The 24,178-nt window shown below is 40.1% G+C and overlaps 1 protein-coding gene across 4 annotated transcripts in view; it reads right to left on the minus strand.

Annotated features, from left to right (window-relative positions):
- The window catches only part of LOC122842676 (C-terminal-binding protein 2-like), a 66,335-nt gene that overhangs the window by 3,241 nt on the left and 38,916 nt on the right, over positions 1-24,178 (minus strand). For 2 of the 4 annotated variants that reach the window (XM_044136759.1, XM_044136761.1), the window contains exons 3-10: positions 8,412-8,566; positions 4,235-4,379; positions 2,828-3,034; positions 1,848-2,062; positions 733-863; positions 531-658; positions 323-446; positions 34-111 (exon numbers count right to left, since the gene is read on the minus strand). In XM_044136759.1, coding sequence (XP_043992694.1) covers positions 45-111; positions 323-446; positions 531-658; positions 733-863; positions 1,848-2,062; positions 2,828-3,034; positions 4,235-4,379; positions 8,412-8,566 — 1,172 coding nt within the window. In that variant the 3' untranslated portion in view covers positions 34-44. Of the gene's footprint in view, positions 1-33; positions 112-322; positions 447-530; positions 659-732; positions 864-1,847; positions 2,063-2,827; positions 3,035-4,234; positions 4,380-8,411; positions 8,567-19,838; positions 20,709-24,178 lie in introns of those variants that run through there. The other 2 variants (XM_044136758.1, XM_044136757.1) reach the window with 2 other exon arrangements.

The following is a 24,178-nucleotide window of genomic DNA, read 5'->3' on the forward strand; positions in this document are numbered from 1 at the left end:
TTCATTAAGAATCTTTCTGTTGAATTCATTTACCTGGTAGAGAATTAGGTATATAATTTGTCCTGCATTCCCCCCGTTGCTATGGCCTGTACCATGGTTTGGTTCACTCGGCTGTGTGAGAGAAGCAGTTCAGGCTGGTTGAGACAATGGAGAGACTGCGAAGCCCACAGCCTAGACTTAACAAGCTCATTTGGGCCAAAAAAAACACAAAAATTGAATTCACACAAACACAAATACGAACTCTTCAAGCCGCCCCAGTCCCACTACTGCATGAGTTGAGACGGCGTAAGTGCTCACCGCTTGAGGAGCGAAAACCTCCTACCTGTAGGCAGCGCCGTTGATCTCTGGGTGAACCTGGGGCTGCTGCTGCTCCATCATCCCCCAGGGCGCCGTGGTCACGAAGAACTCCTTATTGACGCAGTTTCGCAGGCTGTCGGGAATACGACCTGCACGTGGGGGGATTGAGTTTCGCTGTGTCAGGAGATGGAAGCTCGCAGCAGATTGGGAAAGATCGAGAACGGGATCCGTACCGGTGATTGCTCTGCGGATTTCCGTGGCGGCGGCCTCTCTCATCTCCAGCGACGCCTGCTCACTGTACCAGGCGGTGTGGGGCGTGCAGATCAAGTTGGGGGCGTCTTTGAGAGGGCCCTGGGAAAAACTGTTTGGCAACGAATAAAAAAGTAGGTGGGAATACAAAGAAATAAGCAACAGATATTAGAAGATGAGGCGCACCTGAAAGGCTCAGACTCGTGGACGTCCATCGCGGCGCCGCGTATCCTGCCTTCTTTGAGGGCCTGAGCCAGAGCTTTCTCGTCCACAAGGCCTCCCCGTGCCGTGTTGACCAGGAAAGCTCCTTGGCGCATCTATAAACACACAAAACAACAAAACAGGAGAGTTTTAGCCCAACCCGACAGTAGACACAAGTAATTTTTTTTCTATTAGTGTTTTATTTATTTATTTTTTTAAAGCACTATTATTCTGTTCACGTTTCACACAGTTAGATTGATTTATTGGGTTCTAGTTATTATTAGTTATTAGAAATGATTTGGTCCGGGGCGATAAACAGGGCGCCATTGAGGGAAATAGAAGGTTTTCCTGAACCTTAAACGCTGCTGTGAGGTTTGTACCCTCTAGGTGGCAGCAGTAGGCAGCAGCAGACTAAATGCACTCAGAGTAAGATCTGCACTCATCACTTTGTGTACAACAGCAGCATTGCATTTCACAGTTACAAAACATAACACAAATAATTGTATTTTAGGGTTAAGGTGCATTGCTCACATACCCTTCATCCTTTGCTGAACAGAGACGTTATTTGTTTTTTTTACAACCTTGCTTGTTGGCAGCTCAGTATAAATATGAGAACATAAAACATAACTACAAGTTCTGGAAGCTGACTAAGCAGTGTTCACAGGGTAATATCTGGGAATAAATGTTAGGTAGCTACAAAAATATAATTTCTAAACACTTAGAAAAATCTCTGCTGTTAGATTTATATTCTTGCAACTTGAGAGCAACTTGTTATGCATGAAGAGCTTGAAGACCACACTCCAATCTTACACCCACACTCTTTGGAGGCACCTGGATCACACTGACCTCAAAGTTATAAATGGACAGAAGCGACATATTCTATCCACCCCCACGCGTCTCATCAGTGTCTCTTTTCGTGTGATTACTTCTGATATTCAGCAGAAGAAGAAGAAGGAGAAAAGGTGACGGCTGAACAACACGGAAAGATTCCCGTAGCAGATTCTCCAGGATATCGCCAGCTGTATGTCGTTTTTTTTTTTTCTTTCTGTTTTATCACCCAGGTTGTGCGGACGACGGAGGGGCCCCGTCTCGACTCGCACCTGTTTGATGGTGAAGTCGTTGATGAGGTGGTGGTTGTGTTCATTCAGGTTGCAGTGCAGGGACACGCAGTCGCTCTGGTACAGCAGATCCTGCAGCGTGTAGACCCGCTGGACTCCGAGTGAGCGCTCCAAGCCGTCCTGCAGGTAAGGGTCGTAGAAGATGACGTTGAAGCCAAACGCCTTGGCCCGCATGGCCACCGCCTGGCCTGTGCGCCCTGATGGAGGCGAGGAGGAGAGAAGCCAAAAGTGGTGAAATGTGTGTGTGTGTGTGGATCAACACGTGTCTCCCTTCCACGAATGAGACGCTCTTTCGTCTTTCACATATTGAGGAGGACTAAGAGAAACGTGTCTGTGTCACCTCAAATTTATAATCCAGGGAAACAGAAAGTGTGAGAAAAGAAACTAAAATAGACACTCGTAGGACGTGTTTGAGTTGCTAGGAAATGCATGTGACCTTTTGCACATAATTTGCAAAAATATAGGCAAAAAGACCAAAATTTGACCTCATTTTTCATTTTCTAAAAATGCTGCAGGCGAAACACATTTCTAAACTTTAATCAACCATAAAACTTCATTGACTAATTTGATGAATAAACTCCAGAGAAAGGACATTTTCTTTGAAAAAAAAAACAAAAAACCCCAAACAAACATATTACAGTAGAAAAAAGCTTATCTGCAGTTCAGATTGATTGTATTTGACTTTTTATAGTGATTTTTTTATAGGTCTTGATTGTTCTGTTTTCATTTACTTGGATAAAAAACGTTAAATTGATGAAGAAATTGCACAACTTGCTGCATTAAAAATGTATCAGCCTATAAGCAACAAGGTTCTTGGCATAAAAGAGTAAAAGGTGGAGGACTCTATGATTCAGGAAAACATATTTCTCCTTTGAGACCTACCCTAGCTCCTTTTTCATACCTAAGAGAGACTCTTTAGAGACTATCTCCAGAAACTACAAGTTTCTAAATAAGGCTCTTACCAAATCCGATTAGACCGAGTGTCTCGCCCCGGATCCTGGCTGCCCCCGATGCCACCTCCCGGATCTGCTCCACACTCTGGACCCGCGTGCCCTCCCGGAGAGCCTGGTACAACCAGGTGTTTCGCCGGTACAGGTTAAGGATGTGACAAAGCGTGGAGTCTGCCGTTTCTTCTACAGCCGCTGAAGGAATGTTACACACTGCGATGCCTGGAGAAGGACAGACAGAGGAATGCACATAGTAATGCTGAGACTGAAAATACAAATGCACAAATGTTTACTGTCATGATATTACTTACTGGAATAAATATCATCTATAGTTCTGTTAAAAAGTGTTTGCCCTCTTGAAGATTTCAGCTTTTTTTGTTGTTGTTTTTATGATACTCTATGTCAGATCATCCAATGAGTTTGCATATTAATGTCAAAAATCACCAGAGTAAATAGAAAATGAAGATCTTATTTGTTAGCAGCAAAAATCAACCCAAAAAACTACTTGCCTGCTAGGCAAACTTTTTAAATCTGTCATAAAATTAGCACACCATTTAAGAAAAATAGCATAATGCTAACAGCTAAACATAGTTGTAGTAGTTTTACGGTATTTGGGCTGCTTTGCTGCTTCTGAATGCTGGTTTTGGAAATGGTCTAGTCGAAGTCCAGGTTAATATTCCAATTAAAATGCTGTAGCATGATCTTAACCAGGCCTTCTATGTTTGAAAATTGGCCAATGTCGCTGAAATAAAACTTTTTTGCTAACAAGAGTGTGCCAAAATGTGTCCAGACTCTGCAGAGCAACGCAAGAATCTGAATACCAGTTATTACAAATAGTGCTAAAACCACAACCTAATAAATGGTATAATCATTCGAAAATATTTAATATGTTACACTACAGTTTATATTTAAAGTTAAAATGTGTTCAGTAATTAAACATTGAAATATGGGGAAGAAATGTGTAACAGCTATATAAAAAACAAACAAACAGAAAACAAAACGAAACAGTACAGACTAAGTAAAAAATCCATGCCAATGTGATGAAACATAGCAGCAACGTTAATCAGGATATCACACTAAATCCACCTCTCATACCAAACAGGGACCAAATGAGAACAAAGAGGATTTCCTGAGTTAAAGCAGCTGCTCTGTAGTTCCATCATGTTTACAGACAGTAAATAAATTCTAATTTATGTTAAGCTAACATAACCAGTAGAGTTTGGTTTGACTCTGAGGAAAAGGTGAACTCTCTTTATCGACTTTGAATCATTTGTGCTACTGTTCCCCTCCTCGCGCACGGAAAGGCCATGCTTGCTTTCTCGTTCCTCGTTTGCATTACTTTTGGCATATAATTACTGCGTTATGCTGAACGGCCTCGATCTGCACGGCGGCAACCGGCCTCTTTGTGCTCCACAGCCTCACCGAGCTCCCCGGCAGCCTTGATGTCGATGTTGTCGTAGCCGCTGCCGATGCGTATGATGATGCGCAGCGCCTTGAACTTCTCCAGGTCCTCTCTGGTCAGGGTGATGGTGTGGTACATCATGGCCCCCACGGCCTCGTTCAGCACCTGCGGGAATCACCGTCATCTTTATCATCCATTTAAATCACGCTCCTGTTATCGGTCCAACTCCTGACATTCAGCAGTGAGCGACTTGTTGCAGCCGCCATGAATAAAAGTGCTTTCACCGCCTTCCTTTATTTATTTATTTTTTTCCTCTGGACCCGAGTTTATGTTTGTCATCTTTCATCTAAATGCAAATGGGTTGTTTATGTGTGCTCTAAAACACAAGCAGTTGTCTGTGTGTTTACTGTATAATGAGCGCATGCAAAAAGCTGCTTTTTGTCACAATCCATTAACTCAGACTGTATGCAAACGAGGTCAGAACGGGAGCAGGCCGGACAATAAAGTAGACTGACAGCTGCTGAGAAGCCCAGCGAGCATTAAGAAGAAGCAAAGCCAAGGCCGTTAAACAACTGGTTTAAATTCACGACCCACTAACAGAATTGACCTACCTGAGCCAGATTAGCATAGTCATGAATTTCCCACCCAACGCATTTTATTGGCGTTAGAAATAACCGGAGCTGGATGCTAAAGCTCAAGGTTGAAACTCTCCTTGCGGATTAACGTCGCTATGAGTGCAACAGGAGCCCCATAGGCTTGGATGGAGGACGACGGCGAATCGTTGTGTCCTGTTAAGCAGTGGGACAACTGAGAAAATTGATTTTAGATTTCACTAACGAGAGTGGAAAAAAAAAAAAATTCCTGCAATTCTACAATTAAACTTGGTGAACAAAAGACAAAACCTTACATTTATTGAAGGCCCACGTGAGAACCACAAAGAAGGTGTCAGTATGAACAAATATTTATTTCTCAAGTTTCGGGAGAGACACAACAGTTGAATCTTCTTGCGTTCAGTCTGAATTATAAACTAAGTAAAGCTAAAGAAGCATAGGGACAAAAATACAATAATTAGTTAGCATCCACAGCTACTTTGTTTGCCTTAAACTGAGCCAGGTTTTTTCCCATAATGCTTTGTTAACTGCTTCCAGGGCCAGAATCAATAAAGATGCTGATGTTATCTCTTGAACACAGAAACGAATGATAGAAATGATTTAATTAGAATATTTGATATTCGGCACCTGTCATGAATTAAATTAGGTTGATGTTTTATATGAATCCTGTTTACACGACAGACAATCTGGCTAAAAATGGCAGACGTTATCACCAAGGCACAGAGGTAGAGATACAGAAATCATAAATGTAAACAAAGAATTGTCATTAGTTATGTTCGAGATAATATATTGGCATGACAACAGGTCCTTTGCTTTATTTAGAGCTGCACACAGAGACTGATATTGTTTTGATGCTAGCTATGCTAATTATGTTAACTGCTAATGTAAGATGATGTAAAAATATCACATATTGAAATCTATTTTGTCTATATTTTAAAAGAGTAAAACCCTTATTTACCACAATATTTATACATGCAGAGGAATATCACATCTAATAATATGTATGATGACTCTTCACAGCAGGAAGGCTAGAAGAATTATTTTGTTCTTGTACTATTATTACAAACATGGAGCTCTTACATGCTACATCGTTCTTACAGATACGTAAAACTGAACGTACGATTAGCATTATTCCATTTCATTCATCAAGTGTTTTCTAAATGTCTTTTTTAAATGACGCAAGTTACTTTTCAATAAAAAAAAAAAGCCACTTGGCTTATTTAATTTCCTTCTGTTAGCTTAGGAAGACTGAAACATGCTGAACTGATGACAGAGTTCATTACCAGCTGCTTCAATAACTTGACCCTGTCATGACTGGAGTTTGCAGTTGCTCATTTCATGCTCATCAATGAAGCAAGTCGACACTTTTGAGATTAGTGAAAGGTGAGAGCTGTTAAACTAAAAGCAGCGTCTCAAATCAACAGTGGAGTGGTAAGCTAAGCCTCATCATGGCAAAATTAAGCTCGAATAGCTGTAAAACACCATTAACTCATAATATTTTCTTTGACAGACTTTTACTTACTCTCAAACTCTCCAGAAACCTTTTCCAGTTCACCCACAAGCATGTTTCAAGTGGTGTAATTAGTACTAAAACAACATCAAGCAGCTGCTGTCAAGTCAAAACCAGAGCCACTTTGATTTCTTTCTGAAATTCTAAGGCCTGCCTTTGCCTTTTCAAGGACAAGACTGCTTCACCCATCGAGTGCGAGTGCTCTTTCATTGATTTCTCTTTTTAACTCAGCTGGAATCACAAAACGCTCACCAGACACCACAGGCTTACAAGCTCAACTTTGAGAATATCAATTAATCTTTCTTCACCATGCAAGTGAAGAGGCTACTAGGAAAAACACAAACGCCTCGCAAGAGCAAGTTTGCAAAAAAAAATGTAATGTTAAATATAATGTCATTACTATGTATTTATTTCTACATAACGGGACTGTAATAAATTGAATATTTTTGTAATCTGAACCAAGTAAATTGGGATTAATTGGAAAATAATGAAACTGTATTCATTTCAAATGTATCAAATCCAACTACTTTTAGCTGAACTGAATCAAACTGAACTGACCTGAGCTAAGTAGCATTTGCTATATAATTTAATTGAATGCAATTTAAAATAATATAACTAAACTAATAAAAACATGCAATTCAACAAATAAACATACTTTATAAAACTTAATTTATTTTAGTGACTCAATTCACTAAGTCAAACACGCCATATAGATTATTTTTTTTAACAACTCATCAAGTCTTTACTGTACTTCTTTTAATTTTGTCGAAGTCAATGAAAGCACAACATTTAAGATTCTAAAATGGTACTAAACAAAAAAAAGTTTTTTAGATACAAAAATGTGGGCTTAATATGTGCATATTGGTTGTTATTTTCCTAAGATACTTTTAATCTTATAAACAAGGCTCATCTGAACATATACTCTAATGTATTGGACTGTAAATAAAACAAAAAGAAATCTTATGATGAAACAGAAATGTATGAGAACAAACAAAACCATAAATGAATTCAGTTGTTACTCTTCTGTTTTTTTCCCGTTTTGTTTATTTGTGTTACTCAATCAGCCTCCATACGTCTGACTCCTTCATCGCTACGTCTGAAAACTTCAAGGAAGTCTTGTTACAAAAACACAACGAAACAAAGCGGCGCTTCAGTTTTCCCACAGAGAGTTGGTGATGTTGTTCATGTGTAATTCAGAGTGCGTGCGTGTCCATGCGAGTGTGTGTGTATGCGAGTGTGTTTGCATGCGTGTGCATATTTGCAGCCCCTCTGTATCCTCTGCTGTGTGGTTATCGTTGTGGGACTGCAGCCAACACTGATGGTTCCAGATGGGCCCTCTGTTTGTGTAACATAATCACACTGAGAGCATTTCGCTGCACACGGATTACTAATACCGACAAAAAAATTTACTTTGGATCTCGTCAACTTGAACCGTAAAATTAAAATACACGAATGTTCAAGAAAACCACATCCACGTAGGCAGAACAACGGAGATGGTTTTACCGTCTTTTTCTCCTCCAATCCCTTAAAAAGCTCTTTTGGAGTTTGGATTGTAAACTTGCTGCTCATCGGCTCCGGCGTACAGACAGTAAAGTAAGACAAACGTTTCACCCACTCTGGCTGAGAACAATTACACTGCATTTCTATTACCAGCCTCCTCCTCCTCCTCCTCCTCCTCCTCCTCTTCCCACTCCTCCTTATTTAACAAAGCTGCACTTCAGCCCCCAGTGGGATTAGCGTCAGTGATGAAACCATTATGGCTGTACTGGGAGATTGGAACGAACCAGTGGGCTGAAATATCATTAAAACATTACAGAGGGGGAGGCTTGGAAGGAGGACAAAGATTTTTCTTTTTTTCGATGAGCAGAAAGCAAAACAATATTAGAAACAGAAGTTCATACAGTGTTACACCAGTTTGTACACCTTTTTTCTTTTCATTATTGAGATGTTTAGTGATTTTTCTTTTTTTTCCCCAGGCTAATGTGAAAACTCTCCCTCTTCATCACTGGAAGACGTTAAAAGGCAAGAACATCTAAGAGGAATCGGTGATTATATTGACTAAGAGCTAAACAATACCTTTTCATGTATCTCCTGCGTGGACTGGGCGTCACAGAAAGCCACAGTGGCCAGGTCTTTAAGGATGGGCATCTCCACGGTGCAGTCGCGCCCATCCAGCAGCGCCACCAGGGGGCGCGGGTGCATAGGCCCATTCATAATCTGGGGCCGGATACCTGCGGAGAGGCAGAGAAAACAGGCGGTCAATTATTTACACCTGGCACAAACGCAGTCAAGTCAGGAGGCGCATCCGGGAAGTGTCAACGACAGATCCTGTTTTTGACTTCGGATCGATTTCCACAAAACTTGACCTCTCTTCTTCCCTCAAGCCACCGTCATCATCGTCTCCTCTACCTGTCGGCGCAGGTCGATATCTCAGACACACATATTCACATCCACGATACGACCACCCCATGACTTGCTGTTTTCCCAAACTGTTACCAGGCAACAGGTCCTTTCACCTCATGAGGTCATCACCTCCATTATCCTATCACTTCACAGGAGCCAGGGCAGGTCTTTACTGTGTATTTTTAGATGGTGGGTGTACAGTGGAGATTGTTTGCAGTCATTCTGATGCTGGAATAAAAATGAGCAGTTTGGACGTTTCTCCATAAAAGGGGGTCACGGCCATTAATAAAACCCCTGCTAAGTTCAATCCACAAAAGTCTCAAGTCGGTTTAAAAAGAGGTAAAATATAATCAGACTGTGTGCGCCCAAATGCTGATGAAAGGGAAAAAGAGGAAGAAGAAGAAGAAGAAAAAAAAGAGAGAGATGGGAGGTGGGGGGTCCAAACACATCCACTCTCTGGCTCCCTGCTGCCTGTTGTCATGGTGATTAGAGGATTTGGGCAGGATTATGAAATATTTTATTTAGTGGCATCTGCGCTGCTGGAGAGGACATCCAAGCCTGCTCGCATCGTGACTGCGCCTCTAACTCCTCCGGTTTAGGAGAGAAGAGAAAAGCTTTTCTGACCTCTACGGCTGAAATGTCCAAGCAAATGTACAGGAAGTAGTACATTTGCCTACATGGACAAATTAACAAACCATGCTAAGCTTAAGAGAAAAGAGGTGGGTTCCTTGCAAAAATGCCAAGGATTTTTTGCAGAGCTTTGCTTCTTGTGTAAATAGGATAAATAGTGCTTCATCAGTTTAATTCTTGGTTACTTTTCTGATACTTTAAAAGTAACCATTTTTGTCGTTTTATTTTCAGAAATTGAACTTTTATTTGGCATTTACTTGCTTGTAACAGCTATGGAAATAATTAAGAGACCACTTAAAATGATCAGTTTCTCTGATTTCACTTTTTATAGGTGTATGTTTGAGTAAAATGAACACTGTTCTTTCATTCTATGAACTACTGACAACATATGAAGCAAAAATGTTATGTGCAGAAAATGAGAAATTGTCAAAATGATGAAAAGGACGCAGTGCTTCCATACCTTAAAATAATGCAAAGAAAACAAGTTTATATTCATTTAGAAACAAGAATATTAATGTTTCGACTCAGGAAAAGTTCAGAAATCAGTATTTGGTGGAATGACCATCATGTTTTCATGGGTTTTGTGGAGTAAGCTCTACATTTTTTCCAGCTCTGTATGTCCATTTGCATCAACAACCATTTACTTATTTCTGTGTTACCGTGCCAAACATTTAAAGCCTCTCATTTTATCACCATTGCGTACTTTGTGAAACAATACTTAACACCTAAAATCAGAGAACAATGCCGGGGTATGGGTTGGATTTTAAGGGAAAAAGATAAATGCTAAATCTCATATGTTTGGAGACCTGTGCATTGCACTGGTGCATTTAAAAAACATGCACTGCATTTTGGAGAATCGATATACTCCAGCCGCTTCCCCCAGTAAATAAATAAATGAACAACCGAAGCCCTCTTGAATGCAAAATGAGGAGCGGCGGCGTTCTCCTGTTCAAGAGTGAACTGGAATCAGAGGATCAATTTATATCAAAAATAGAGCTTAGTAGGTTGACATTAATATCATTGCTCTGACAAATGACTGGAATTATTATTAGCTTCATTCATTTGATTAATGCCTCTGCCTCCGCTTCTTGTTCTTCTACAGCAGTCGAGGACGAACTGATCCAAATAAGCAGGACTGACGGGGGAAGAGAGGAGTTCACCACTCTGAAACCGATGAAAGATCGCTAAAGGAGTGAACACGAGATGACTGACGATGCATTTACACGAATTTATCTCTGCGATAACAAATGAACTGTCAGGCTATGCCGGGACAGATTGTAACGTGACGAACGGCGAACGCCTCCTGTTAATTTTTACACATCGGTTTTCCCACCGTAAGAATTACGTCCGGCAGCTGCGTCGCATGTGGCATCTGTGTCAGAAAAGACACAGACACGAAGAGTGAGGTGGGCAGTCAGAGTTTAATAAAACAAACTTTAAAGCCGCACAAAGGCAAAGAATCCCCTGTTGCCTCATCGCCTTTGATTCTTTCATAATCTGCCACTTTTGTGGGTTTCCAACTTCAGAAGAGGTGCAACAGAGCTGTTTGATTTTGGAAAATCTTGCTGTAGAGTCCCAAACAAGGATCGTTCAGTCTCACAAAGCAGCTTGAAACTCCGTGTCACACTGGCAGAGGGTGAACGGAAAACAATTACCTTTACTAGCTTAGTCCTTTTGATTTACTGTCGAGGTTTTATGAGAGATACAAGAGATTCACAAAGTGCCACAGGAGTGAGGCAACAATATTCGGAGATGTGCAAAAACACTCTTCAGTTTTCAGATTCATTGGTGACACAAATCTTGAAATGTTTCTAAAATCTTGGTAACACATATACCTTTTTCTGAAAAACTCAACAGGCTTTTAAAACATAATATATATATATATAAAACCTAGATTGAGACCAATTATTATTATTATTGTCATTATTTTGGGTGGACTCTGAAGGATGAGACGATGTCTCTGCTCTGTGTAAAACTGCAGCTGCTCCAACTGCTGCCTCTGTTTGTGCCACATCAAACTCATTCCACATTTCCCCTTACAGTTCACAATGGTCATGGTATATGACTAGTTCCCATGGCTGATCGGTGCTTAGCATACCTGGGTTGACTTGACTAACGTGACTGCACAGTGCAGCTAATTAAAGAATTGAGTAAACAGACATTCAAACAGGTGAATCTCATCAAAGCGTTTGCCGAAAGGAGTGGAAATGAAAAATGTTGCTCCTCCTCTGAATGCCACAGACACACACCTTGAGCCTGGGAAACGACAGGAGGAAAGTCCACTTCAAATAGGCTGGCTTTGCTTCTTTTTTAAAATTATTATTATTATTCTGTGTAATTTGTAACAAATAGCCTACATAGACATATTTGCATGTGTGCATGTGTGCGTGCATGCGCTGCTTTTGTGTGCAATGCACATCATGCACATGTGGCCTGTATTGGTGTGAGTCAGGCACATCGTGCTGCTTTTGAACAGTAGTCATCACGCAGAAATGTGGAAAAAAAACAAACGAAATAGTGACTTGCAGTCTGTAAATTACAGTAATATTGTTGGTTGGACCCTTAAGTTTGTGCGTGTGCCTGTTTGGTGCGTTGGTATATGTGCGTTGGCGTGTGTGTGTGTGTGTGTGTGTGTGTACTAGTAAAGCAGGTGTAAGGAGCAGACTGCAGCCTCGCCGAACACACCTGTAGCTCCCCAGCTCTCTCCGTGTCTCATCATCACACCCCTGCAGAGTTCATTATCAAACTGGAAAATACCTCCATCTCCCGATGACAGCCGCACAAAAGCAACGTTGTGAGAAAAATTAAGCTGACACCCGGAGGTGGTAAGTCGGAATCAGATGCTTTTAATCCCTAAATGAATGAGAAGGAAGCAGTTGGTGGAATAAATGCTGCTTTAGTTAAAGGGGCTCGGTCAAGAAGCTGCTGATTAATTATTTCCTGGTGGCTAATTGGCTGACTGCAGCCTAATAAGGCAGAACGTGGTGCTGAATTTAACACACAAATAACCTGCAGATAATTAACACTTAACAAGGTTGTTAATATGGGTCTAAAAGGCTCTAATACTTGACCAGTAATTAGAACAAACTTACTGGTAATACACCGAGAGAACTGAGAGTCGGTTCTAGTTTCAGATCAAAGAAAGAAAGAAAGATAGAAAAAAAAAACACGTAAAGAGATTTTTCTGAATTCTTAAAGCAAACAGCTTTTTGCCTGCGCTCTCTCAAAAACATTCAAAAATAAAATATGTCAGCAGTTCACACAATGTCACTCTGCGGAATGTGAATAACCGTGGTGTGAAAGGAAAATGAAACATGGTTGTCAAATGTTATCACAGAAAAAAAATCAAAAAGGTTTGTCATGCAACTCTGTTCAATCCCCTCTGGAACTCCTAAACTTCCAGTGCAAATAATGACCCCATCAGTGAATAGCGTCCACCTGTGTGTCCTTTAATATCAATGCAAATACAGTTGTTTGGTGAAGACTTCAGTATTTTTTGGAAAATAATACTACAAAGTTCACAAAGTTTGAGAATTAAAATCCAAGTAGTATCAATATTTGTAAGACTATACATTGTTATTTCATAGATTTTTGTGTTGAAAATTGTAATGTAGCATGCATGATGAGATAGAGAACTGGCCACAGAGTGCCACTATGAACTCAGTCTACAAAAGGGTTTGTAGATTAATTGTAAATAATCATATATCAGAAACAAAATTATTCCTTGATTAAACTTCAACTCGATTCAATATGCTGGCTTTTAGTGATAGCACTGTGGATAGCACTATCCTTATCCACGTGTCCTCGAATGATCTTCCTCCAGAGGAAAACAGTTAATAATGCCTTATACAACCAGGTCTTAGTTCTTCTGGCCAAAGCAATCTACTTTGACCTAGTCTAGACTAGAACATTTTAGTTGTTATGATTTTTTTAGCATTGCTGTGCTCCAAATTTTTTCTGCTTTCAAATGGAGATGTTCAAAAGGAAATAAATAAATCCTCTGATATGTAGAATGAGAGACACTTTCAAGGAAAGTTGTGTGCATGTTCAGACATTTGTGCTTCGAAGCAGACAACACATTGGAAGTAATACTGCTGATGAAGTCATGATTTTAGAGAGCTTTTTAGAAGAACGTTCTAATTGAAACATCGATCTGTTGTCATGAAGGATAATATAGCATTCTTAATAATAATAATAATAATATATCTGTTGGTGATGTATATATTAAGCACCTTAGATTAACTTGAGCTTTTACTCAGAGATGGAAATGTCTAAACCATCTTAAAGGTTAAGTTTAAGTGTAATTTGAAAAACAATACTTCTATTTGTTTTGGGGTTCCTCATGCTTTCAGACATCATACAGACTAAATTAAATAATCTACAAACCTAACAATATCCGTAGACAACTTGTCACCAAAAATGTTGGAAAAACCAGGTCATTAATCTTCAACTCAATTCAAGTTATCCATGTAGCACCACTTTATAGCAAATGGTGTATCAGAGAAATTTACAAGGCATATAGATCCAATAGATATACAGAAATAGAAATCAGATCAAAACAATTCAATCCAGTCATCTAGACAGATTTCAATTCAACTGCATGCATTGTAATTCAAATCCTACTTATAATACAAGCAAATCAAACTCACTTTAGGAAACAAAAAAGAATCCTTGACTTTGTAGCAATCCCTCCTCTAAGTAACCATGAGGCAACAGTGGAGAGGAACATCTCTCCTTTACAGCCTTAATCCCAAAACACCAGCAGCAAGCAAAGCAGGCCCCATCATAAACATTACATATACTTTCAATAAGAGACAGGACTTAACGCATCACAAAATGTGCATCATCTCCTGAAGCCCAAGACCACCTGTGAGGTATCCTCATTCAAATATTCAAACTAAGTTCATGGTTTCCTTCAGAACTTCATACTGCGTGTATGATTCACACGTCGATGGTAGTCGCTACATTGACGCCGCAGCTGCCCTGAGGCAGCCTGACAGAAATGGAGTCCAACCACCAGCAGGCAAGGCGGTCCAAGTGTCTTCCCCAAGGACACGACAGAAACATATCTGCATCTAAACAGCAGCTTTGAACCGTTAGTTAAATCAATTTAATAGAGCCTAGATGATTTTATATTTTCTATGTCCAAATCCTGCCTGTTGGATGGGATGAGGTCCAAGGCAGCATGAACCTGTAGGAAGCAGAGCTACTTCTACCCAATCATAAAGATCCAACCTGAACCAGGGAAGAAAAACACCAGAGACATTATTCAACAGTTATATAAACTTAAGCGAGCAGCAAAAACAACAGAATTAAAGATGGTTTATGTTGGGCTGAAAAATACTTTGGCTGCTTGTCTTTGGGATTTAAATGTAAACTGGCTATGCCAATGTCCTGTTTTGTAATTAAAGTATTTATTACAGCTCAACAGCCAGCATTGTCTCTCAGCAAGAAAGAAACCAACAAATAAGCCAACGGGGAGAGTAAGTAAATCTAACTGTGACAATAGATTTTTTTTTTTCTAATCCAGTGATGCTCACATGTCCTTGCATCACTCAAGCAAAGCTTTCTTGGACTAAAGTTGATGGTATCGTTAGCCAACACTAATCACAAACTGCACCATTTGTCAGGAAGTATGGAAACCTTTGGCAGAGCCGGCCACAGCGTACACTCCACCACAAATGGATTACAGATGTTCCGAAGTAAAGAGCCTTTTTGGATCCTGACAGCGCAAATAGTTGTTTTAAACTTGAAGAAAGAGAAACGGAGAACTCAGGAAACACGTCACTCCTTTGTGAATACAATTTAATGTCTGATTCTGTTATTTGGCCCTGTCCGCGCAGGGAAATTAGCTCAGATAGCTCCGCAGCCAGACGCTGTGAGTCAGAGATTTCACTCAAGAGCGAGAGGGATCATTTCCTTAAACAGAAAGAAAAAAATGACAAAAGAATATAAAATCTCATTCCAACCTGTTACTTTCTAAGCACTTTGAAACCAGTGTTTGATTCAAAAACATCAAACTACGTCAGAAATCCTTTTTTTTGTCTCTTTTTTTTTTCTCCTCCCAGGCTCTATTTTCTGACAAATCGAGCGGCCTGGATTTGCGGTTTCACGGATCTCCGACACGCTTTCGCTGCTTTACAAAGACAATTTTATTTGGAAGTTAATGTGCTCCCTTCAGATTTATTTGTGGCTTGCTATTTGTGAGGTTGTCTCACACTTTGAAATGTAAATATTCCACTCCGGGACCACAGACTTGCATCAACTTACCTTCCCTATTATAATTTTACGAATATTGTCACTGTGAGAGCTTTCTGTCTCAGATTTCCGTTAATAGCCTTTTGAAACAGTTTATTCTCTTCACCTGCAGAGGAGTCAGACACTCAGACCCTCTCTTACGTCCTTTTTGAAATTACAGGGGGCCTCTTTGGCCAAACACTCAACACCCACTGACTCACTGATCTCTTTCCCATCTCTGTCCCTAATAGCTACATAAACTCGTCAGACCTGTGTGATACATGCCATCAGTAGGTGTTTTGGTGGAGCACATAAAACTGCAAAAACAAAAGGAAGTGAGGAGTATTTTCCATGGCGCGATGATGTCAGGGACGGAGTTCACAGTAAGCTTGAAAGAAAAAAAAAAGACTGGGCAAGTGGTGCTGGACAAAAAAAAAACGGTCTTAGTGGGCTTAAGACCAACAGCTGGTTCTGGTTACCTAGTAACTCCCAAGCTGGCGGGCCTTGGAGATGAGTGAAATGAGGGAGGGGAAGTACTGACCCCCCGGTGGGTTTTCTTTGTGGCAAGTGCAGCAGGAAGCAAAGCACAAGCTTTATCGTAATTACATCAAACCTTGTCCCTGCAGGCCACCCAACCTCTGAACCCAAACATAGTGCGAGCTATGAGGAGTGGAAGTGCCACAGCCATTGTTTCAGCAGGCAAAAACTTGATTAGGCCCTAATCAAGTTTTTGGATCGGCAAGGGGTTTATAACGGGATAATGCTAAAATGACACAACGCCTTTTTCAATGTAAAGCTTTGCAGCAAAGTAAGTGTGACTGTGAAGGTGAGAGCTTTAAACTTGAGAGATTAGAAACTCTTATTTTGAAGGACAAAAGGAAGCCATTCTTGAAATGCCCTCATGTGACAAGAGTTAGCTAATAGAGACGGCTCATGGGGCTAGTCAGCATCAATCTTTTACAACAGCACTGAAACTACAGTCATCCATGTGCGAGCATGTTGTTCTGCTCGGAGGAAACTGAGAGCGGGAAGAAAAAAAAAATACAGACAATTTGTAAGCGAGAATATCGCAACAGCCAGGGAAGTTCTTTAAAATGAACACATTCAAGATAAAAATGAACCAATTACTCATATAACACTAGATTATTAAATGACGCTTTATTTGGAAGCAAACTTAAGATAAAAATAGACACTTTAGCTCTAAAGGTAAGGGCCTGGTGACTGCAGTGTGCCCATTGACACAGTCTAGGGTGCTGTATCCATATACGTCCGTCTCTGTGAATATCTGCTTTTGATAAAGTTTCCCTTTCCATGAACGTGCCTTAATGTCATCCTCTTTGCTTAATCTTGACGATTTAAACTGAAGGCTTGCGTCATATTCATGCAAACAGCATTGTTTGGTTGTGGGCAAGGGATTCGAGTTATACTGTAAAAAGGGGGAGCGAAGTTTGAAAATACATATAAGTAAATATTCTTAACTACAGATCAACATTAATTTTACGTTATCTCGGGCCTCTAAGAAGAAGCAAAGTTAACGTCTCTCGCTTGGACTTGTCTAAACTGACCAAAGCTGAGAGGGATAATCCACTAAAAAACTGTTTATAACATACAAAATAGTTTTTCTATTGTAAAAAATCACAATGGGAGAAATGTAATGTCTGCTTTTTTCTTTTTTTAATAGGGATTGATTGCCAATTCTAACACAGTCATTCTTAGTCTTGTCTTGTGTGTTGTTGCAACTCTATTGATCATAAAAGTCACAGAGCTTGTGAAGCAACAAGGCCATAACAGTGTTGGAGACTCCTATCATTTCTTCTTGCTCTTCAAGTTCGTCCACTTTCACACTATGAGTGGCAACCCCCCCCCCCACCCACCCAAACCAAAACAAACAAACAAAAAAAACCAAAAAAAACCCCAGCATGGTTACACTCTCTTACTGTCCATGCATGTTAATAAAAATCAGGGCCCTGCATTCTTGTGCGTATTTACGATCCCTTAGGCAGTAGAAAAAGAGGGGAGGAGTAATCTTTTCTTTGGCAGAGTTGCCTTCGCTGGCTCCCAGGCAGACCTTTTCAGCGCCCAGCTACACTGCCGCCAACCCCAGCCCGTCTCTTGTTCCACTTATGTGGACACACAAAGACATTGTTTGTCCTTCCCCTCCGCCTGCCCACCCCCTTTTAAAGTTATCACCATCCAAATGGTCCAACGGAGGGGTGAGGAAGGGAAAGGGAGAGAGGAGGGCAGGGTGGGATCATATGTAAAAGTGGAAGAGAATAAAAAAGGAAGGAAGAGGGGGGGGAACATATGCTGACGCAAAGATATCACAGATGGTGTCAGTGCTAGCTGAGGAAGAAAGACAAGCGCCTCTTCTCCTTAGAAGCAGCAAGGCCAGGGTTTGGGACAAAGGCAGCTGTCGGCACTGACAAGCAGCAGACGGTGGACGTCATCTTTACTTCACATGCACTCGCAGAAACAATTACATCCAAAGGGTTTTGAGATCCGTTAACAGCAACAGAGGCGCAAAAATATCCAGGAAATCTGCAAAACTGCTTTTATGTAACATGCTTTGCTTTAGCATTACAGAAGACTTTCTGCAGGATATATATAGTACCCCAAACTGAAGTCCAGTGGTTGCAATTCCCCCGCTGACCCCTGAGAGCACGCCATCAAACTTGCGTGCACAGTTGTGAAAGTGAGTACAGGCACACTGGTTCATTTTGCACGCCTGTGTGCTTTCATTAATTCATTCCTTCATTCAACAAGAAAACTTCAATTATTTCTTACATTCTAATTTAAAATCTCCAGATATTTCATCATTTTATATATATAAAAAAGCCTTGATCTTTCATACCTCTGTCTAGGAATCAAATGTCAAGATGCATCAGTTCTAAGATTTTAATTTTTTTCTTTTATTGTGGTAAAGTCTCTGTGTAGTTTAAAAATAATGTTTGGTTCAGAGGGTAAATAGTGATTCAGACGCTCAAATATTGGTGTTTTATTCATAAATGCATACATAACAGTTATGACAATGTAGTTATATCAATAAGAGATGCTACATCACTGAAATTCTCCTGGTGTCGAGGCATTAGAACATTTTGACCTTTTACCACGTCTGTAGGCTTTGGTTGAGCTTTTTAAACAATCCAAATATGAAAACATGGAGTTCTTTCAGTAACAGTGTATCACTGCTACTACTTATCACTTTTATATTGCATAACGGATTAAATGTTTGCCCAAACAGTGTCGCTCTAAAGACACGAATGGGAGAGCTTTCAAACAGCTTGCGCTCTTGGAAGGCAAACTACATTCCCTCTCTTTCTGCTATTAACACTATCTAAACTTTCAATGAGTCGCTAAATATTGGACTGCTTCCAAATTCAGCAGATTTTAAAAACCTCTATTTTTTCAACATGTTTCATGGTTTTGATCAAATTCCAGAGATAGTTGAGACATTTCCTAGCATTAGCATATATGCTAAAATATATAGTTGTTCCTAATACAATGCCTACAATTAGCAAAAGCAATTAATGTTTGCCAGATTTGCATTTTCACTAATGCCAGCATATAAGCTGATTTTAACTAGGCAGATTGTGCTACCTAATCTTCGCTAACATACAATGTTGGGATATCTCCTTCAGTAGAGCAGACTAACGTAATAACAGCTCCAGCTTGGCTTTAATTCATTATTTAGTGTGGTCTTCTCACCTCCTCAGGAGGACAGACCCCCAGGCTGAGAATTGTAGCTTTACACTTTGTGTCGCCTGCACTGAAATCTCTACTTTGTCATAAAACACTGAAAGTGAGGAAAGAAACATTTTAATACTGTATTTCTTGTTCTAAATGTGATAACTCTAAGTTTATTTTATTTTTTATTGAAAGCATCAACATTTTATGCCCTGGCGAACAGACAGATTTTACGAAATAAAGTAACATAACATTAAGCCCTTACACAGACGAGAGCTACTCATACGCCAAATCATGTGCGACCTCTGACCCTTATCTCACTCTCTTTACACTCGTGTGCAAAGCTCTGCAAAATTGCCCGTCTCACACGCAAACTGATTCCACGATCCACTTCATTTGTAAAATATAAGGAGCCCTTTCATCTTAAAGCCAACTCCCTCCTCCCCGCAGACACCACAGACATTTATTATTACCCATGATGGGTGCAGCAACACACGCGCACACGCACCCACACACACACAAATATAAGATGTGAACTGTTCCTCTTGCCTGGGAAATGCTGTCTCCACATTCTTGAAATCAGGTAATGCACATGGCAGAAGGAAATTTAGAGGTGACGGGCAGAAAGCAGATTTGGGCGTTGGTGTGTTCTCACACACTGTGCCCTGGGGTTATTCTCCTCTCTGCCTCCTTTTGCCTCCTCCTGCTCCAGCCTCCTTCTGTCCTCTGTCGCTCGTCTCGCTCCCCCGCTGCTTGTTTCCAAATTTGTCCTCCTTCGTCACCTCACCCCAAGAAGTTCCATTTCTCAGATGACTGGTACTCTTGGTGGTGGTGGTGGGGGGGGGGGAAGTAAAGAAAAATGGATGGTGGCACAAGAGGGCAGCGGGCGAGGGGGAGGGACGGAGAAGAGAGACGATGGCCACTCTCCCCGCTCTCTGCGCGTGCGGTCAAAAACGGTTCCTTAAACTCTTTTAATCTCCAGAGAGGAGGAGGAAAATTAAAGGATCTCTCTTCTTATTTTCTTCCTCCGGTCGGCGATCGCCACTTGTCCTTTTTTTTTATTTTTCTTTCCCTCTTTTCAGCTGGATCACTCGTATCCGTTTCTCTCCAGCCTCCTCTCGGTCGGCTACGTATCTCTCTCCTCCTTTTTCTCCCTTTTACAGCAGGTTCGGGCTATTCATTCAGACGTCAGGCTCGCTCCGTCAGCCTTTTGTTGGAAGTCACAGCGAGACGCAGGGAGAGAGAGGAAGAGGTGGGGGGGCGTAAGAGGAGGAAAAAAAAGGAGGGGTGGAAGCGATAGAAAGAAAACAATCTGCTACCACAGCTATGTGAAAGAAAAGAAAAAAGGGAGCGAGAGGTGTAGCAATCTTGGCACATGTTTCTCCTCCATTCTCTCTGACCTTCCCTTTTTACATTACATACTTTCCTTTTTTGTCCCCTCTCTCTTCCCTCCCTCCATTCCTCCCTCCCTCTTTCTTTCCCTGCCTCTATGTTTTATTATTTGTGATCTGGGCTTTAAGACTGCCCCTTCTCTCCCTTCGTCCGCCTCACACCCTCAAACTCTCAAACTCTCCTCCAGTATCTGACGCTGCATTTCGTTTTTTTTCCTTTCCTTTTATTCCACTCCACTCTCTCCTTCTTAAAACAGGCAGAACTGGTTTTACTGCACCTTTTAGAGAGATTTTGCTTTCATTAAGTTCAAAATACAGCACACAAATACATGCTGAGAAGGAGTCACTAAAACTAGGAAAATAGAGCACATCGCCCCAGTTTGAAAGTTCCTACTGTGGCTCCCCGTAGCTCAGAGAATACACTTTAAAAAGCTGTTCGGAAATTGCTGAACAGATTAGCACCGAAATACATGAAAGATCTGCTGCTGTCATTATATCAACCTTCCAGAACCCTCAGGTCTTTTGGTTCTGGTCTGCTCTACGTCAACAGAACCAGAACCGAGCATGGAGAAGCAGCATTCAGCTTCTATGCACCACAAGATCTGGATCAAACTTCCAGGGAAACTGCAAAACAACCGAAACACTGACTTCCTTTACATCAGGGCTAAAATCCCATTTGCTTAGAGTTTGATTAATTATAATGATGGCATTTGACAAAATGTAACGCTTATCTCTTGTGTCATGACTGGTTTCTGTATTACATTTTTTTTTTCGTTGCAGAAAAAATATTCTATACAAAAACACTTTATTTGACTACAGTTAGAAAAAAGACAACATTTCACTTTCTGAAGTACAGCAAATTGTCCGCAAATGTTTTATGGCAACAAACCATTAATGGCTTTAAAAACAAAAATCTTAACATTGCTATTTGGAAACGCCATAGCTGTTAAAGACATGAAATATTTTTTTGGACATAAAAAAAAAAAGTCCTAATAATGAGCTTTTGATGAAAGAAATCAGATATCCGTTCACCCCTCCTGAAGAAGCACACGGCATGGCCGCTTTTCTTCACATAAAGCAAAAACAGTGGCCTCCTTGGGAGTATTAGAATAAAAAATGAAAAATGAAAGCATGGAGCGCAGGGACAATATCCTAAAAGTGCAGTTTTCAACCTGTGAGCAGACTGGTTCTTATACTCTCTGTGCTTATGGTGCAAAACCTGTGCAGCATAAACACTACTTCTAAAGTTAAAGAGTGCCAATCCGGCAGGTTTTTCTTTAATATGCGCTTCAAAAATAAAACAGTTAGATGATATGATGAATCGTTACAGTGTGACAGTAATAATATGTTTTCTTTTAAATAGCAACATGATTACCTGCTCTTTTTGGTTTTAAATAAAATCTCTTAGATTATGTCAAGTATGATCTCGTTTTAATTAATTTCACAAATGCACTCAAACGTGGTATTCTTCTTCAAGGTCATGATACTGTGAGAATTTTATGCCCAATTGTAATATTTTTTTTATTTTATTTTTTTTTCTCTTTTCTGAAGTAATCCTAGTAGTAGTGCTGGTCTGAGTGTGCTGTTGTACTGTACAAAACCTACATATAATTCTACTGAATAATGTTGTCAGCTCTTATATGTAACAACACTCTTGCAAGTTCCAGACACAGAAGAAATCTGTTTCAAAGTGTCTAAAAAGGCAACAATTATTATACAAAAATCTCTCTGAGATTTCAGGATTAAAAACCAAGAAGTAGAGATTAGTGTATTTACTACTACACCAGACTGACAGGGCAGCCCAGCACTAAGCCACTTTTCAATAAAAGCATTTTTATAAGACCACGTCAGATCAAGATTTTTTAAATGACGAATGTTTTCCTAACTTGAGAGTCCTACATTTCACAAAATATAATAATAACAACAACAATAAATAACAATAACAACAGCAACAATAATAATAATAATAATAATAATAATAATAATAATAATAATAATAATAATAATAATAATAATAATAATAATAATAATAATAATAATAATAATAATAAAGGGCAGTGGCACAGTTGGTAGCACTGTTGCCTTGCAGCAAGAAGGTCCTGGGTTCGATTCCCGGTCCGGAGTCTTTCTGCATGGAGTTTGCATGTTCTCCCTGTGATTGGTGGGTTCTCTCCGGGTTCTCTGGCTTCCTCCCACAATCCAAAAACATGACTGTCAGGTTAATTGGTCTCTCTAAATTCTCACACTGTGAGTGTGTGTGTGAATGGTTGTGTGTCCTGTCTGTTTCTGTGTTGCCCTGCGACAGACTGGCGAGGTGTACCCCACCTCTGCTCTGGAACGTAAGTTGGAGATAGGAACCAGCAACCCTCCTGACCCCCTAAGGGACAAGGATGTATAGAAAATGGATGGATAAATAATAATAAAATAGTAATAGTAAAAGCCTGACCTTCCAACTCTTCTAAATAAATACTTAAAAAATTTTTCTGTCTACATTCATGTTTTACAAATTTGTTATATTGAAGTGTGTGATGTAATTGTGAAGCTCAATTTAGACAGAGACTTGGAGTTTGGGAAGTGGTAATGCTTTGGCCTACTGTCCTGACAAATGATATAAAATGTTGTTATCCGTCACCGCAGCATTGCATGTTGCTTGAACTAAAATAGGGACTGTTGTTAGCTTTTTTTTGTGAAATCCAAACACAAATTTCTTTTGTGTTGTTGTACTTTTTGGTAGTATTTCACTTGTATACGGTAGTGCTAATAACAATATCTAAACGTGCAATTTCCTGTTAACCGGCCCAATTTCATGCTTTTTCATTGTAAAATTGCCCAGAATGAAATAACTTAACAGCTTTATACATTTATTTTTAGTCCATTAAGTGGAATAGATTAAGCAGAATACACAAAGATGTTCTGCTCATTTCAGTTTTACTTCATTGTTTATTGAATAATTTAATTCTGTCATTATCCAAATTATTAACAGCACAAACGTCAGATTTGACTTCAAAAACATTTTGCACCATTTGGAAGGGAACTAGTAAAAATTTTTTTTAGGCTTTAGATGACTGTACATCAAAAAGCGTAACTTCGGGTAAAGTGGAGAGCATTTCATCTGCTTTATTGAGGAGCTTCAGCTACAGCATGAAACCGGAGACCACTATCTGTAGTAAAGAAAAAAAAAAGATCCCATTCATAAAAGTAAGACGAGCCTCCTGTGTACCCTGACTATCCAATCAGCTTCCTCTCAATGTGGCTGAACCTTCACCACAAACATTTATCTTCTCACATTTCTCAAACAACCTAAACTAACACAATGTGTCGGAGAGGAAATAAGCGTGCTACACGGTTAAAAAGACTAAACTAAAACTTTATTTGCTGATAAAGTAACTGCCATAATTTTCACTTTCCCGAACGATGCATGTTTTGGCTCAATATCTAATAACAACTACATCATAAGCAGCACAAATCATCCGGCTTGACCACCAAACAGTGAGAAAC

Source organism: Gambusia affinis, linkage group LG13 (genome assembly GCF_019740435.1).
Source record: "Gambusia affinis linkage group LG13, SWU_Gaff_1.0, whole genome shotgun sequence".
Taxonomy (NCBI): domain Eukaryota; kingdom Metazoa; phylum Chordata; class Actinopteri; order Cyprinodontiformes; family Poeciliidae; genus Gambusia; species Gambusia affinis.